General features: G+C 37.1%; 1 protein-coding gene across 22 annotated transcripts in view; it reads left to right on the top strand.

The window, feature by feature from the left end:
- ROBO1 (roundabout guidance receptor 1) overlaps positions 1-15,999 on the top strand; it is a 1,128,624-nt gene that overhangs the window by 1,090,064 nt on the left and 22,561 nt on the right. For all 22 annotated transcript variants that reach the window (XM_072738096.1, XM_072738103.1, XM_072738098.1 and 19 more), the window contains 3 exons: positions 992-1,099; positions 3,738-3,882; positions 7,490-7,738. In XM_072738096.1, coding sequence (XP_072594197.1) covers positions 992-1,099; positions 3,738-3,882; positions 7,490-7,738 — 502 coding nt within the window. The remainder of the gene's footprint in view (positions 1-991; positions 1,100-3,737; positions 3,883-7,489; positions 7,739-15,999) is intronic.

The raw sequence follows: 15,999 nt of genomic DNA, 5'->3' as shown, positions 1-15,999 counted from the left end.
AGTTATGACCATTCTCCTCAGAAATAAAATGTATTACAGTTGGAGATTACAAAAAGGTAACTGACAAACATCCCATTTGATTAAGTTAGTGGTATATTTTTGATTTAACAATATAGTCATCCTGCTTTTTTCTAAGTTTGAGAAAATACTTGATTAGCATAAAACCCAGTTCAGTATATGTTTGTTAAGACTCTTGCACAAGTTTGTAACAAAGGCTGACAATGATGAGGAGGACAGTTTCTACAAACCTATAGTTTACAGTAGGAATTCCAACTGTTGTTATGTTATTCCTCCTTAGTATATGGCTCTACTGTGGTCTTTGGGAAGTTCTGACAGTCCTCTGCACAAATATTTCAGGGATCTTATTGTTCACACTGCTTGTAACAGACTTGGTATATCAACTGTAATAAAGACTTGGAATGCCACTAAACTGATGGATTATTACCCATTACATTCCAGTAGCAAGTTTATCATTTGGATTTTTACCTTTGCCTGAGTAAGGAGAAGCATTTCCATGGCAGATTGAGATACTTTGTTTTCTTATCATGGATATGTTTTTTATTAGATATAATCTTGCTGACAAGCTTCGGGCTTTTTATTATTTTTTAATGATTTGCAGACATCATACTTCCCTGATTTCTTATGGTTAAAATTATTTTGTTGTTACATTTTTAAAGTTAAGAAGTCAAGCAATTCTGATTTCTGCCTTAGCTGATTTGTAAATATTTTAAAGAGAAGAAATAGTCCCTCATGTGGTTTGTACATATCTATATCAGTCTGATTTATACAAAGGAGATGATGCAAAGAATTTGTATTTTATAAATCTTAAGGAAGACATGCCTATCTTTTCTTGACTTTTCCTCCTTTACACCTACCATACATCTTAGCAAGTGATCAACATGGTAACTTAAAAGCTTAATTGCTGGTAAAGGATTAAGGCATCAAAGAGAAAATAAAAGTGTGTTTTTTTTTTCCCATCTGAAATATCTAGATTATCGAGCAAATGACACAGTTCCTCCAACTATCCCATACAACCAATCATATGACCAGAATACAGGAGGATCCTACAACAGTTCAGACCGGGGCAGTAGTACATCTGGTAAGTATGAAGAAACCAAAGAGAAAGTCAGTCTCTCCTTTAGAAAGATGATATATTCCAGAATTACAAATTGAATGCTAATGAACTAATGTACACCTATGACATGTGTAAGCCCTTATATAATTTGAATTTTTTCCAGTTGTGGGTCTTATCTCTGCAGTTTGAGAGACAGTCCACTCACTAAACTATTTTATGTTCTGTTTAGTAACGAAGATTAAAAATCCTATTCCCCTCCTTGCTAATGAACTTTTACAAAGCCAGAAACATGGCCTAGACTTTAAAAGGCAGTTGAAACTTCTTTTTTGCCCTTGGCCAAAATAAAAGGAAAAACATTGGGCATGTAGTTAATCTGCTAAATTTGTTACCATTTGACACAGGCTATAGAAGACATAAAATCTGAGTGCACTTGAGCAGAATCACAAGCCTAAGAGACAATAACCTGAGATCTAGAGACAATAGGAACCTGCCTCAGTTTGTAATCTCTACTCTCCTTCAGTTCTTGTCCTAAAACCTCATAAAGTAACCTCCCAATGTGAGTTTGTAAGTGCCTTCGAATCCACAGTGAGTCCTCTTCCCTGTGGTCTTCATGCTGTTGCAGCTGTTTGCCACCTGTTTTCCTGATAGAGGCTGCAGATGGGAGTTCACTGGTACTTAAGTCCTGTTTTTCTAATTAAAGGCGGTTCATTATTAGAACTAACATGTGGCGAGTCACACCACAATGAGAACAGAACCAACTGATCTTGACTCTGGTATGTTTCTCCAGGACAGGGTAGAAATATCACCTCTCAATACCTGGATTGAAGTTGTTACTTGGTGCTTTCAGCCAGTGTCTCTACTCCTTCTGTATGGAACATGGCATTTGCATCTTATCATCTTCCTTGACTAAGCATGCTGATTTGGCATTTTCAAGCTTACATTTTATACTGATTGAAACTATTCCTATTGGAATTAAAGGAGTTTAGAAATGGCTCTTTACCTTTTTAGATCTTTTCTTATTCTACTATATGTTGCTTGATTTTTTTTTTTTTTTAACAACGAAACTCTTACTAAGGACTTTTGTTTTAAGTAAGGAAACCCTGAAGTTACAGGAATTCTTTTAAAGATCTACTCTTGGGAAAACTATAAAAAATATGTTAATGTTTGATATGCCATTTCGTCTTTGAATTCTGAGCTGCTTAGAGAGAAAATCGTATCTTAATGTGGAAAATGATTCTATGGTTCTTGTGATTAAAATGATTCTGTATTATTAATTTTAAATTGACTTTATCCATCCCTCAGCTTAGAGACCTAGATCTTGATGTTCTGCTATTTATTATTTGGCATCCTGTGAATATTTGGTAAAAAAGATATAAAAATGTATTGTCTAGGGTTAATTAGGAGAAAGAATGAAGCAAGCAAATGATATGTAGCAGAGATTTGTAATGTTAGGCCTCTTGGGACAGATGGAGTTGTTAGATCTCTGCCAAGAAATCAGAGAAAGGTGCTAAAGTATGGCCAGGTGCATGATAATCGCAGAGCCTTTCCAATATAGGACAACTGAGTAAAGGAAGAAAAAATGGAGACATACAGGTAGAGGCCTGAGAATCATAATTTATTACTAATAGCCAGTCCCTTGGCCCATGTTTGGTGTAGTAACATACCAGTTCAAGAACATTTGGCTTAACAAACACTGGGATTGGGCTGAAAATTCGTAAGTGCCTTAAAAAATGAATAAATAAAGGGACATTGAATATACCAAGACCTGTTTCATGCACCATGTACTTTGGAGGTGTTTCAGAGAGGTTAAAAATAAAAAGACCTATAATTTCCATAAGAATCTAAAATGTATCATATTGGAGGAGGGCAATAAAGGTTATTTTATCCCCAAATATCTATTGACCCCAAATTATTCAAAAATGACTACCCTAAAATGTGCAGTTACCTATGTTTAAAGAATATGCCAAATCTAAATCCGAACATTATGGCACTTGAATAATTGGGTTATTTCCAACTACAAAAAATGTTCAAGCAACATCATTTTACAATAAGCCATAATTTTGTAGAAACTGGGATTAAAAACACTTTTATCCCTTTTAAAAAATAATTTCTCTGCTTCTTTTGTTGTTAGTTATATTAGTTCTTCCAGCAATAATTTTCATCTGCACCTGCCTTTCTGATGAAAACTAGTAATTTCATTGTGCCTAAAACATTTCAATGGACAAGTACAAATTATATATATTCAGTGATTTAATGCAACAGTGAAACTCTAATAGATCGTATCTGTATCATATTGTATTTTAGGTTCCAGCAATTAAATAATAGAAAGGCACTTCAGAAAATATGTCTACAGCTCATTTGTTTTAGGTGATAATCCATAATGCAATTAATTGCTGTAAGAAGATCACTATTAATGATATGACTTATAAAATTCATTTGCGGTTTTATTGCTTTTTCACTATTTATTTTGCAGTTAAACTTGGGCAGTACGTTGCATCTTCTATTGTACAAAGTTCAGTTAAGATTAATGAAGAAAAGTATATTTATCTGCTTATGCATACATGAATTATACAATCATAGTTACAGGAAATAAATCACCTGTGGATAACAGAAAAATCTTAAAGGCCAGAAATAAGAGACTTGGATTTTATTTATTTTCAAGGGAGTCAAGGGCACAAGAAAGGGGCACGGACACCCAAAGTACCAAAACAAGGTGGCATGAACTGGGCAGACCTGCTTCCTCCTCCCCCAGCGCATCCTCCTCCTCATAGCAATAGTGAAGAGTACAATATTTCTGTAGATGAAAGGTAAGAAGAATTTCATAACAGATGTAAGTGGAATAGTATGTTTCCTTAAACCCATATTAAGTAGTTATTAAACTAGATCACCAAGTGGGGAGACATTCCTAAGGTCTATAAACATTTGTCTCTGAAAAAAAAACAGTATTGCTCTGTCAGAAGGACTTGAAAAACATCCCCAGCACTGCTAAAAAACAAAAAACAAAAAAAACAAAAACAAAAAGAAAGAAAGAAAGAAAGAAAGAAAGAAAGAAAGAAAGAAAGAAAGAAAAAGGAATTTGTGCCTTGGAAGCTTCTTTTGGAACTAAGAATTATGAATCATGAACACATACATACACGATTTACCTATATTTTTACATTATCTACATGTAATTGACATATAATCATCAATATATCAGTGTATACAAGATCACATATATATATCATGATATATAATCATACATAAATATGATTTTAGATTCACAAATATCAGAATTTCTGTTGCATATTCTTGTATTTTCATAAAACAAATGTGTGAATTTATACCACAGCTAAGGTATCTTGAAAACTTTTGTTTGGGGACACCTGGGTGGCTCAGTCAGTTAAGTGTCTGCCTTTGGCTCAGGTCATAATCTCAGGGTCCGGGATCAAGCCCTACTTCAGGCTCCCTGCTCAGCGGAGAGCCTGCTTTTCCCTTTGCCCTTCCCTCAGCGTGTGCTTGCTCTCTCTCTCTCTCTCTCTCTTTCTCTGTCATTCTTGCTCACTCTTTCAAATAAATAAAATCTTTAAAAATGTTTAAAAAAACCCTTTTGTTTGTTCTTAGGTATTATCACGCTATACTGAAAACCGTGGGACTTTAAACTCACTGACTTGTCTCTCACACAGATTCAAAAGTGTAAATAACCACATGATAGCAATAAGAAAGTTAGGGTATTACACCCTCACTCCACATTCTGTAGAACTGGACATAATACGTTCCAACAAAGCAAAACAGATGCTTCACTGGTATGATCAATGGAGGAGAACTCACTTGACATAGAGAATTCACAACAAGAATATGGAATTCCACCTAAAAATACAGTCTTTTTTTAGTGACTATTGTAAAAATAAAGACATTGTTTCATTCTCCATAAGTTTCAAATATGCCAGGAAACAAAGCTCTGTACCTTTGTTTTTCCAGGCATTTAATTAGTGAATACTGAGCCATTACCCCTCAGGGAAACACAGGAAGAGGTTCCTGCAAGTCTCTGGTCACATGTTATTGTCATCTGATCCATGCATAATCTTGTTTTATGTGTGTTTTTGTTTCAGGACACCTTATGTGTATGTATTGTTGATTCATTTACATTGGACTCACAGCTAATAGTGCCTGCCATAGGTCACTCCCGAGCAAATCTATCTAATGTATATATTTTGTCTATTAGGGCATGTTTTTTTTAAGATTTTTTTTTATTTTTTATTCATTCATGATAGAGAGAGAGAGAGAGAGAGAGAGGCAGAGACACAGGCAGAGGGAGAAGCAGGCTCCATGCCAGGAGCCCCACATGGAACCTGATCCTGGGACTCCAGGATCCCGCCCTGGGCCAAAGGCAGGCACTAACTGCTGAGCCACCCAGGGATCCCCTATTATAACTTATAACCTTTTTTGCATTTAGAAACACTAGATCACCATAAAGCACTACACTTGGGGGTTACTTTAAACAGGGAAATTATCGTGATCCCTGGGTGGCGCAGTGGTTTGGCGCCTGCCTTTGGCCCAGGGCGCGATCCTGGAGACCCGGGATCGAATCCCACGTCGGGCTCCCGGTGCATGGAGCCTGCTTCTCCCTCTGCCTGTGTCTCTGCCTCTCTCTCTCTCTCTCTCTCTCTCTCTCTCTGTGACTATGATAAATAAATAAAAATTTAAAAAATATATTTAAACAGGGAAATTATCAATATAAAGACAAACATTGAGAATAGTGTGGCACTGGTTAGTCTGAAGAAAGGACACTCGTTTACAATATAAAAGCTCAAACAAAAAGGTAGAGTGACTCAAATTTTTCACGACTGTTAGCTTTAGTGTCACAAATAAATTTTAGCAAATAAGTGAATTTGTAAGTATAAAATCTGCAAAAATTGAGAATTGACTATATTTTTTAAAAAATTCCTTTACTGGGTGCTATTTAACAACATTTATGCTATTTTTGCCTGCCAGAAGAGGTATTAAAAGGAAATAAGTGGGTATAGTTTTTTAAAAGCCTACAGGAGATGCAACTGTGGCCCAAAGGGAGAGACTGATTCTAAGTGGGAAGAATGAAAGTTTCTTAATATATTGGCTTTAATTCTTGACTTTGACAAATGTTATGGTCCTCAATCAAGAGGAGGGGTTTTATGAACATTGTGACCACAGAGAGATGTAGCCTCCCAGAGGACTGGGATGAATCAGTGGGAGGGAAGGAGAGAAGCTGGGAAGCCAAGTATGAGCCAGATTATACAGGTACTTGGATGTCTTGTTTAGGTATTTGTATTTTTTTTCTAGCCAGTTAGAGAGCCTATTTATTACTTGGCAGCAAACGAATGATCTGAGAGTAGTGCGTATTACAATAAAGTAATTTTGATAGCAATGTGAGTATTCAGAGGGGTAGAATGACTGGAGACAAAAAGATCAGTTAAAAGGTTATTGCAGTAGCACATACAACAGATTTTAGAAAGGTGATGGACTTGAGAGATTTTCAGAGAGGAAACAGAGATGAACCAGGGAAGAGTTCAAGGGAGAGGAGAGAGGAGTAAGTCAAGATGACTATAAGATTCCTAGTTTGGAGGAGTGAACAGATTGCTGTTATTTTGAGACAGGAAACAGAAGAAGTATGAAAGAGAGGTAGTGTGATTTATAAAGTAAAGGAAGATACAAAGAAATCATGTTATATGAGCGTCAAGTTTCCTGAATTCAGGTGAACAAGACAGGTGGAGAATGAGTGAAAGAGAGGGGTAACATGAACACAGTTTATATAGTGCAGTAAATTACTGCCATTCAAATCAATAACCATCTGCCCTGCGGTGGGAGGAAAGAGAAAGGCATGAATGTTTCCCAGATCCTTCTATAGCTTCCACACATCTCTAGCAGAGGAGTAGTGGGGCATTTTATTGTTTATTGACTATTTTATTTATTGTGTTTTTTATTCAACATCCTAAATGCAAGCCAACTGCTTCATTTTGTGCTCAACCAAAGAAATAGTGATCTATTATAATTTAAGAGAAAAGGTGGATTTTCAAGAAAGGATTTTCAAGAGTAATTTTTCTCAGGAGTTTAGCATATCATCTCTGGTCATCTGTAGGACCATCCCTACGTCGTCTTTTAGAGGGCTAGACTATATATAACACATGTAGGAAGTACTAAGTTAAACTGCATTAAACAGATTTCTTTATTGCATGACTTCTCAGAGCCTACAATATGCTAATGTAATCTCAGAGAAAAAATACTACATCTAGTGCTCACAAACCTTTGTGATAGTGAGCTATTTTTTTAATGATACCGCCTAAACGTGGCTTAGAAAACCCAGATTAAGAAAACCATTCAAAGCTGATACTCCATGAACTAGACAACTAGTTTCTTTGAATAACCTGAAGTAAATTGAAGTGTGCTTATAATTTGTTTTAGCTATGACCAAGAAATGCCATGTCCCGTGCCACCAGCAAGGATGTATTTGCAACAGAATGAACTAGAAGAGGAGGAAGATGAGCGAGGCCCCACTCCCCCTGTGCGGGGAGCAGCTTCTTCTCCAGCTGCTGTGTCTTATAGCCATCAGTCCACTGCTACTCTGACCCCCTCCCCACAAGAAGAACTCCAGCCCATGTTGCAGGACTGCCCGGAGGAGATTGGCCACATGCAGCACCAACCCGATAGGAGGTACATTGTCACTAGCCTTTTGCTGACAAATGAGATAATTTCCACTCTTAAGTGGCATTTGTAGAATGCTGTTATATGAGCTAATTTTCATGTCACGTAGCCTTTTTTTCCAGTATCATCATGCAGTAAGCCTCAGTAATTAACATATCAAGTAATACTGTTGACCAGAACATTAGATTAATTGATCCCAGTGAACTTGCAGCCATAAAATAATGTGCATTAATACTCACCCACTTATGATAATTGCATTCATAAACACATGGAGATCATGTAGTAAGTATATGAATTGCTACTCCTGTAACGTTTTATTGATGACGCCTTGTTTTTGCATTTTAGTTTTCCTTATGTGTGGGTAAGTCACTGCTTTGGTCTGTGGAAAATAGATTTTCTCCTGTCTTTTTAAATTAAGTCTGCAGTATGATTTCTTCCCATAGCTGTTATGTTGCAAAAGAATGAGTTTGGCATATTTATTTCACTTTGATCTCAGGTACCTTAATTTTGGTTGAGAAATTAGGTCAGAGTTCTTTCATCCAGTTTACTAAATAATGTGTGTGTGTGTGTGTGTGTGTAACCAAAAATTGAGTATTGCCAACCAATACATTTTTGTTATGTACAAATAAATACTTCACTTGTCATTTCTACCACATAAAAGCTGTTATTGTCTCATGTTAGCTCCTCTCTCATTGTTGATGATTTTTTTGTACTATTTCATTACCACTGACAGATTATATTTCACATATATACATATACAAAACTTTCTGTATTCTTAATATCATTTGAAACCAAGTATGTTATTTGTCTCGGAAGATTATCCTTCAACTTTCTTGAATGAATAACATATTCTGATTTATACTGCTTGAATCCTGTAGATTAAAATAGAACTTGCAATGTTTATTAATTATTCTATCAGTAAGAGGTCCTTATCAAATTCAAATCATATACTCTTTAAAATGAAGGAGGTAGTTAAGCCTTATTCTGTGGGACGAGGGAGAATTTGGATTGCAATACATTTATCTTTTTTTTTTTTTAGAGATTGTATTTATACATTTAACAGAGAGAAAGAAAGTACACAAGCAGAGGAAGCTGTAGAGGGAGAGGGAGAAACAGGCTCCCCACTAAGCAGAGAGCCTGATGCAGGGCTTGATCCCAGGACCCTGGGATCATGACCTGAGTTGAAGGCAGACACTCAACCAACTGAGCCACCCAGGTGCCCCTGCCATATATTTATCTCTAAGAGTGTTAACCCATGAAATTTCATGGAGTTTGAGAAAAATAAGGCATCTACTTCTTTTCCCTATTAAGATCACAGACCATCTCAAAAAAGAAAAAAAAAAAAGATCACAGACTATCTCTATGCCTCTTATTTTCAGCAAATGAAAGGATAATAGGTAATAGTCTCTTATTCCTGAAATAAGTCAGCATTCTCCCTTCATTGTCTCTCATTACCTGTTTCCCCACCATTCCCCTCTATATTATAAGTGGTACACTGTGGGGCATCTGGGCGGCTCAGTGATTGAGCGTCTGCCTTTGGCTCAGGTTATGATACCTGGGTCCTGGGATCGAGTTCTGCATCAGGTTCCCTGTGGGGAACCAACTTCTCCCTCTGCCTGTGTTTCTGCCTCTCTCTGTGTGGCTTTCATGAATACATAAATAAAATCTTTTTTAAAAAGTGGTACATAGTGTCTTCTTCCTGGCAGACCCCTTCTTCTGTGTTCCTCAGGTCATCCTTTCCACCTTCCTCAAATCAATCAAAATAAATTCACCTTTATCTATCCTGACTTTCCAGCCTTTTCCTCCTCATTCCATTCTTCTCTCTCTTCACTATTAATCCCACTGCTTATAAAGTTCCCCTTTCTTAGCCCCCCATTCTAGTTATCATGGCCCCCTTCTCCCCTAGTCCTCAGGGCTGTTTAATCAACTCTCCCTTACTAATTCCCATTCGCGCCTCAGCCCCACTGCATTCTGACCCATACCATTTTGCTTCCATGAGTCTACTGAAAATAACCTCCTAATGATCAATCTAAAGATTTGTCCATCTTTTTCATATGTAAGCTTTCTGCAGTGTTGACAATTTTATAAGTTGTTGTGGGAATAAAATGAGATAATGTATGAAAAAAAATGAGATAATGTATGTAAAGTATCTGAAGTAGGGTAAATATTCAACAAATACGATTTCCTACTCTCCTTACCTTTTTTTTTTTCCTCCTCACCTTTATGCCCTCACCCCACTGTTTAATTTGACAATTACTTATATCCTGATAGATTTCGAATTTATTTAGCTAGGGATGCCTGGGTGGCTCAGCGGTTAAGCATCTGCCTTCAGCCCAGGGCGTGACCTGGAATCCGGATTGAGTCCCGCATTGGGCTTCCTGCATGGAGCCTGCTTCTCCCTCTGCCTGTGTCTCTGCCCCCCCGCCCCGTGTCTCTCATGAATAAAAAATAATAATAAATCTTAAAAAAAATTTATTTAGCCAGCTCACCCTTTTTCCTGAGCACCACAGTATTATCACTGACCTTCGCATACTACACTTGTTCAAAACCAGATTCTTCGTCTTTGCCCTTGACCTTTCAAACCTGTTTCATTTCCCCTTGTGTTGGCTATCATGTTTAGAATCCTTAATCCTTATTTATTTGAACAATGTATTAAAAATAAAATAGCCAGGGTGCCTGGATGGCTCAATTGGTTAAGCATCTGACTTCAGCACAGGGCATGATTTCAAGGTCCTGGAATCAAGCCCCACATGGTGGGGGAGCACTCAGTGGGGAGACTGCTTGTCTCTCTACCTGCTTGTGCTCTCACTCTCTTTCCCTCTCTCTTTTGTAAATGAATAAATAAAATATTTTAAAAATATATAATAAAATCAGATAGCCAAAAATCATCTTAAAAAGTCATCTTACAATCAGCTCAATTAGCCAATTGCTTGATTTCTTCTGCTATCTTCCTTCCATTCCCCAAATTCAATTATTCACAATCCCTTCATTTCTGACTTCAACAGATCTTTTGTTCTGGATCCTTTGTTTCCATTCTTATAGCTGCAAAGGCAGGCCCTCCATCCCTAGCCCTTGCCATTCTGTCATCCTTGAACTGATCTCCACTTTTCTTCTGTTTCCCCCTTCCTGCCCACCCTCCACATTATCTTTCTTGACACACGAGTCTGGAAATGCTCCCCTTCTTACAGAGTGAGATCCTGCCATTCAGCCCAGTGGTGAGGCCTTTCACCGTCCCTTCCACTTTATTTACCTCTTCCCTTCCAGTCTCTGCATACACCTTCTTTTCTAATTACTTTGTTTGAAATTCCCTGACTTGGCCTTAAATTCACCAACATCTGGTCAGTACTGCCACTTCCTGGCCCAGGGAGGGCTCCTCTGGAACTGGCATGGGGGCGCAGGACACTCTAGCCTCTCGTGGCCTTCCACCACATTTTCTGTGTCCTCCTTAGGAACACGTGTGTTAACAACATGCTGTTTCTTTGATTGCCGGGGCAAGTGCTTCTCATCCTTCCAGGCCCTGTTAAAATGCACTCCCTCTGTGAAAGTCTCATTTGATTGCCTGGCAAAATTCAACCAATTATTTCCTTTTCTCTTCACAATGGTCTCTTCACAGCTCTGCTAAGCACTCTAATCAGTTCTCATGTTGTATTAATGTTTGCTATTGGTATGTCTGTTTCCCTCTTTGAATTAAAAGCTCTTTGAGGGCAGAGCTCACATCTTACTCATGTTATTGAGGTTGCACAAAGCTTACCTCAGTAAGTGTTTGATGAAAGGAATTGGATACCACAGAATTAAGACACCCCTGCTGTTTTAGGGGAGTGAATACTTATATGAATTCAAAATGAATACATATAATTGGCAAATGCTCTGGTTACCTGTACTTAAAATCCTGTTTAATTATATACAGCCTTTTTTGAAATGATGATTTTCAGCCTATGAAGGTACTAGAAATTTATTTCCAGGATTGTTGCTGAAAATAACACTGGACACTTATAAGAAGTAAATGAAGTTCCTTAAATAACAACAAAAAACTATTATTGTTCTTTTATGATGAAGGTATATCCTACATGTTCACTAAAAAAAAAATATTTGAAAATACAGATAAACAAAATAAAAGTACAAAAGTACCAATGTAGTCAGAAATAGTCACTGTTAAGACCTCAGTAAGGATCTTTTCAGTATATGCTCACATTGCTTTGAATTTGTGATATACCAATAAATTATAAGCTACTCTTTCCACTGAATCGTGTATTTTTCCACGTCAGTAACTTTTTATTTAGATATTTGTGTTGAACAAAAATATATTGTGATTCACTTAATTTCTTAATGTTGGACATTTAAATTATGTCTACATTTTTGATACTATATACAATGCTGTATACAGCATTGTAATGCTGTAATTCTTATCTCTAGTTAAGTCTCTCAGTGAAGCCTTTTCTCAAACCTTTGACCTATTCAGATGCCTGGCCCATCAGCAATGGCTTCTGTTTCTCATCATCCTGCCATGCCCCTAATGATGTACTCATTAAAGATAGATGGCTATTTCTCTACAGATTTCATTCAGAGCGTCAGACTCATATCCAAGTACTCGTTTCTGTAGATTTCAGCTGCTTAAATATCACTCAGAACAATACATGTATCTCCAGCCATAAAGGCACTTTCCTACTTCCGACAGCCATTCTCTCTTGCCTGTATTACTGTAATGGTCCATAAGTGGTCTGGTTGCCTTTAGCCTTGCCCCTTCTTCAATCTAATCTTCCTGCTACAGACTGTGCAGAGGCATTTTTCCTAAAATGCAACACTGATCAAGGCTCTCCATTGCTTAAAATCTCTCAATGGCTTCCCATTTCCCTTAGAATAAAGGCAAGATTCCTTAATGTAGCAATCAAGGCCCTTTGTGATCTGACCCCTGCATGCCTTCCCATCCTTATTCATTGCCACTCACCTCTTTCTGTTCATGGTGCTTTCACTCTACATTTCTTCCAGTTCCTGGAATGGATACTTGATCACCCACCTTGAGATCTTTTCCCCATGCCATCCTATTTTCCTGGAACACCATTATCCCCTCTCTTTTTTTGGAACTAACACTTGTGAATCTTTGAGGACCAAGGTGAAATGATAGATACTCTCTGTAGAATCTTTTTCTGATGTCCCAATTCTGAGATAGGTGCTAATTCTATGTCTTCCTATTAACACCTTAGACATCCTCTGTTTATGGATACTGCATTATCATTGCACACTTGATTAATTGTTTGTCTCCTTTACTGGATTATATAAGTCCCTTCAGGCAAGGAACAAATCTATTTAACTAAATTTCTAACATCATACTTGATCTCCTCTTTCTATGGCTGCCCAACAAACTACTTTATTTTTTTTTTAAGATTTTATTTATTTATTCATGAGAGACATACACAGAGAGAGGTAGAGGCACAGGCAGAGGGAGAAGCAGGCTCCATGCAGGGAGCCCGACGTGGGACTCGATCCTGGGTCTCCAGGATCACTCCCTGGGTTGAAGGCAAGCGCTCAACCACTGAGCCACCCAGGCGTCCCCCAACAAACTACTTTAAACAGTTACCTAAAACAACCATTTTCTTTTAATCACAGTTCCATGAATTGCGATTTCGAAAAGGATTCACCTGGGCAGTTAATCTCTGACCCACATCTAGTTTAGTTCATTTGGAAGATTTACTCTCACATTAGTTTCTTTACTCATGTGTCTAATATCTCAATACTCTGTGGCTTCTCTGTCTCCACATTGAGTGTCCTCCTCTAGGGTCTCTTCAATGCCCAGGTTTCTCATAACATGGGGATTATAGGGTAGTGGCACTTCTTACATGGCAGTAGGTTTCCAGGAAGACAGTAAGAGGAAGTTTCTAGGCCAGTTAAGAGCTACAATTCAGAACTGACACAGTGACCTTTTAGCCACATTCTGTTGGTCAGAGCAGTCACGGGGTCCACTGAGATTCGTATAAAACTAAACTCCCTCTCTAGATGGGAGAGTGGCAAGTTCTTATCCCAGAAGAGCTTTGGGATGGGAGATATTATCATGGACATCTTTGCAAAATATACTCTGCCATGGCCTGATACATATTTAGCTTTATTATGTGTGCCTTCAAATCAAATCCTTTTATGACTTTAAGTATAAAGCATTCCTCAAGCTCATTTTTGCTTGTGATCCTTTGGTCTCAGAGCCTAGGTATCTCACCATAATAGGGGCAGAGTAAATGTGTAAAAAATGAATACTTTTTTTACTGTTGTGTTTACTGATTAAGGGCATAAATAAACACTGTGGTTTATATTAATAAGAAAATACTGAGCTAAAACCATTATATATCTGCAATATTAAACATTTTAGACTTGCTTTAATATGGATATTGAAGTTTTGGCTTTCTAATGAGCTTCTAGATATTCTCTTTTTGTTTAAAACTAGATAAACTAGGTGACCAATGTAACAGGAATCCTTCTTCTCTTTGAACAATAACTGTGAAAATGATATAATTAAACCTATTTGCATATATTGTTTCAAAAAGTGTCTGGTACTATTGAGTTTCCTACAGTTGACATTTAGCAAAAACTTCTTGAAAAGTAAAAGTAATTTTCATGTATGGGATAGGAAATTAACTGATGTTTTATAAATACAGACAAACTGAATATGGTACACTTGGAAAGAAAAGACAGTAAAAAGCAAGGAAAATGAAATATCTTGTCTGTTTACAAACCAGATGATGGTTAAGTATACAGAGTACTGAAGCTATACTGGTTTCAGAAAAAATCTCTAAGGTATACATTGTTCCCCTTTGTCTTTTGTCTGGCAAATGGTATGTGGTGAACCATACAAATACCTGCTTTCATAAATTAATGGCATTGTTCCTGTCTTCTCTTGAATGTGTTTATGAAGACATCATTTTTGCAGGAGCCTAGAGTGTTGTGATTTGCAGTTGTAATCTTGTACATTATTTCAGAAGATGTTGAAACCCCTCAGGGAGAAAAATCTAGAGGGTTGAGGTTCGTTTGTGGCAAGTCCCACTTGAGTGCAGCATCTTGAAATAGCTTTTTGTTTTCAAATAGAATATATTACATATTTCAAACTGTACATGTTTATCACACATTCCCTGGGCTAGCCTTATTTACAGATGGTTTGAATAATTTTTCTCTCTTTCCTCAGCATTTGCACAGGGTGATAGTAGTTAAAAACCAGTCCTTGTTTAACATGAAGATGTTTTGTTCTACAGAATGTGAATTATCCAAATACAACAATGCTGGCTTCCTTTCATAGTGAAGTTGGCTGCTCTACATCCCTTTATTGATGGTCAGAATAGTCCCCTTTGTGGTAGAAAATCTTACGTGTGCTTAAAAAAAGAAGTTTCTTGTGGTATTTTGGATGTGCCTGCTGACAAAGACTATAAATTGACTTTTAAGTGTGGTATTTTATTCCAATCCAAATTAAACAAAGGTTTTCCTCCTATGTGTATTACACACTCCATATTGAAACAATTTTGCATTTTAATCTCTTAAATAACTTCAGCTTTGGCATATTCTTCATATTTCTTCTTTTGCCACACACAGACACATTAGAAAACATCCAGAAATAAAAAATAGCATGTTATATTAAAGAACTGTGGATATATATATGTATGTATGTGTATAAATTATTACAGTACGTTTTATGCGTGTGTACACGTATATATGTGAGTACGTATATATGTGAGTATGTGCATGTGTGTATGTAATAACACCATTCCTAGAAGAAAGGTCATGACCTGGGAAATGAAATGTGTGATTAAATTCTACATTTGTGGGGAGCCCAGGTGGCTCAGCAGTTTAGCGCTGCCTTCAGCCCAGGGAGTGATCCTGGAGTTCTGGGATGGAGTCCCACGTCAGACTCCCTGCATAGAGCCTACTTCTCCCTCTGCCTGTGTCTCTGGCTCTCTCTCTCTCTCTCATGAATGAACGAATGAATGAATGAATGAATGAATGAATGAATGAATGAATGAATTCTACATTTGATACCTACTAATTGTGGCAACTTTGTCAGGGTCCTTAATTTCTCTGAATTTCAGTATCTTCATCTGCAGAATGATAATACAAGCAGTACTTTGGAAAGCTGCTGTAAGAATCAAATGAGTTTTCACATTGTAAAATATACTTAATTACAAAGTAGGTGCACAATAAATTAGTTATAGCATTTTAATAATCATTTATTTTTAATGCTTTCTATTTGTGTTAACAAAATGTGTTTATGGAAAGGTCTCAATTCACTGAATTAAAAA

Source organism: Vulpes vulpes, chromosome 15 (genome assembly GCF_048418805.1).
Source record: "Vulpes vulpes isolate BD-2025 chromosome 15, VulVul3, whole genome shotgun sequence".
NCBI classification, from domain to species: domain Eukaryota; kingdom Metazoa; phylum Chordata; class Mammalia; order Carnivora; family Canidae; genus Vulpes; species Vulpes vulpes.
The sequence above is the reverse complement of the archived record's forward strand: the minus strand, read 5'-3'. Positions and strand labels throughout refer to the sequence as shown.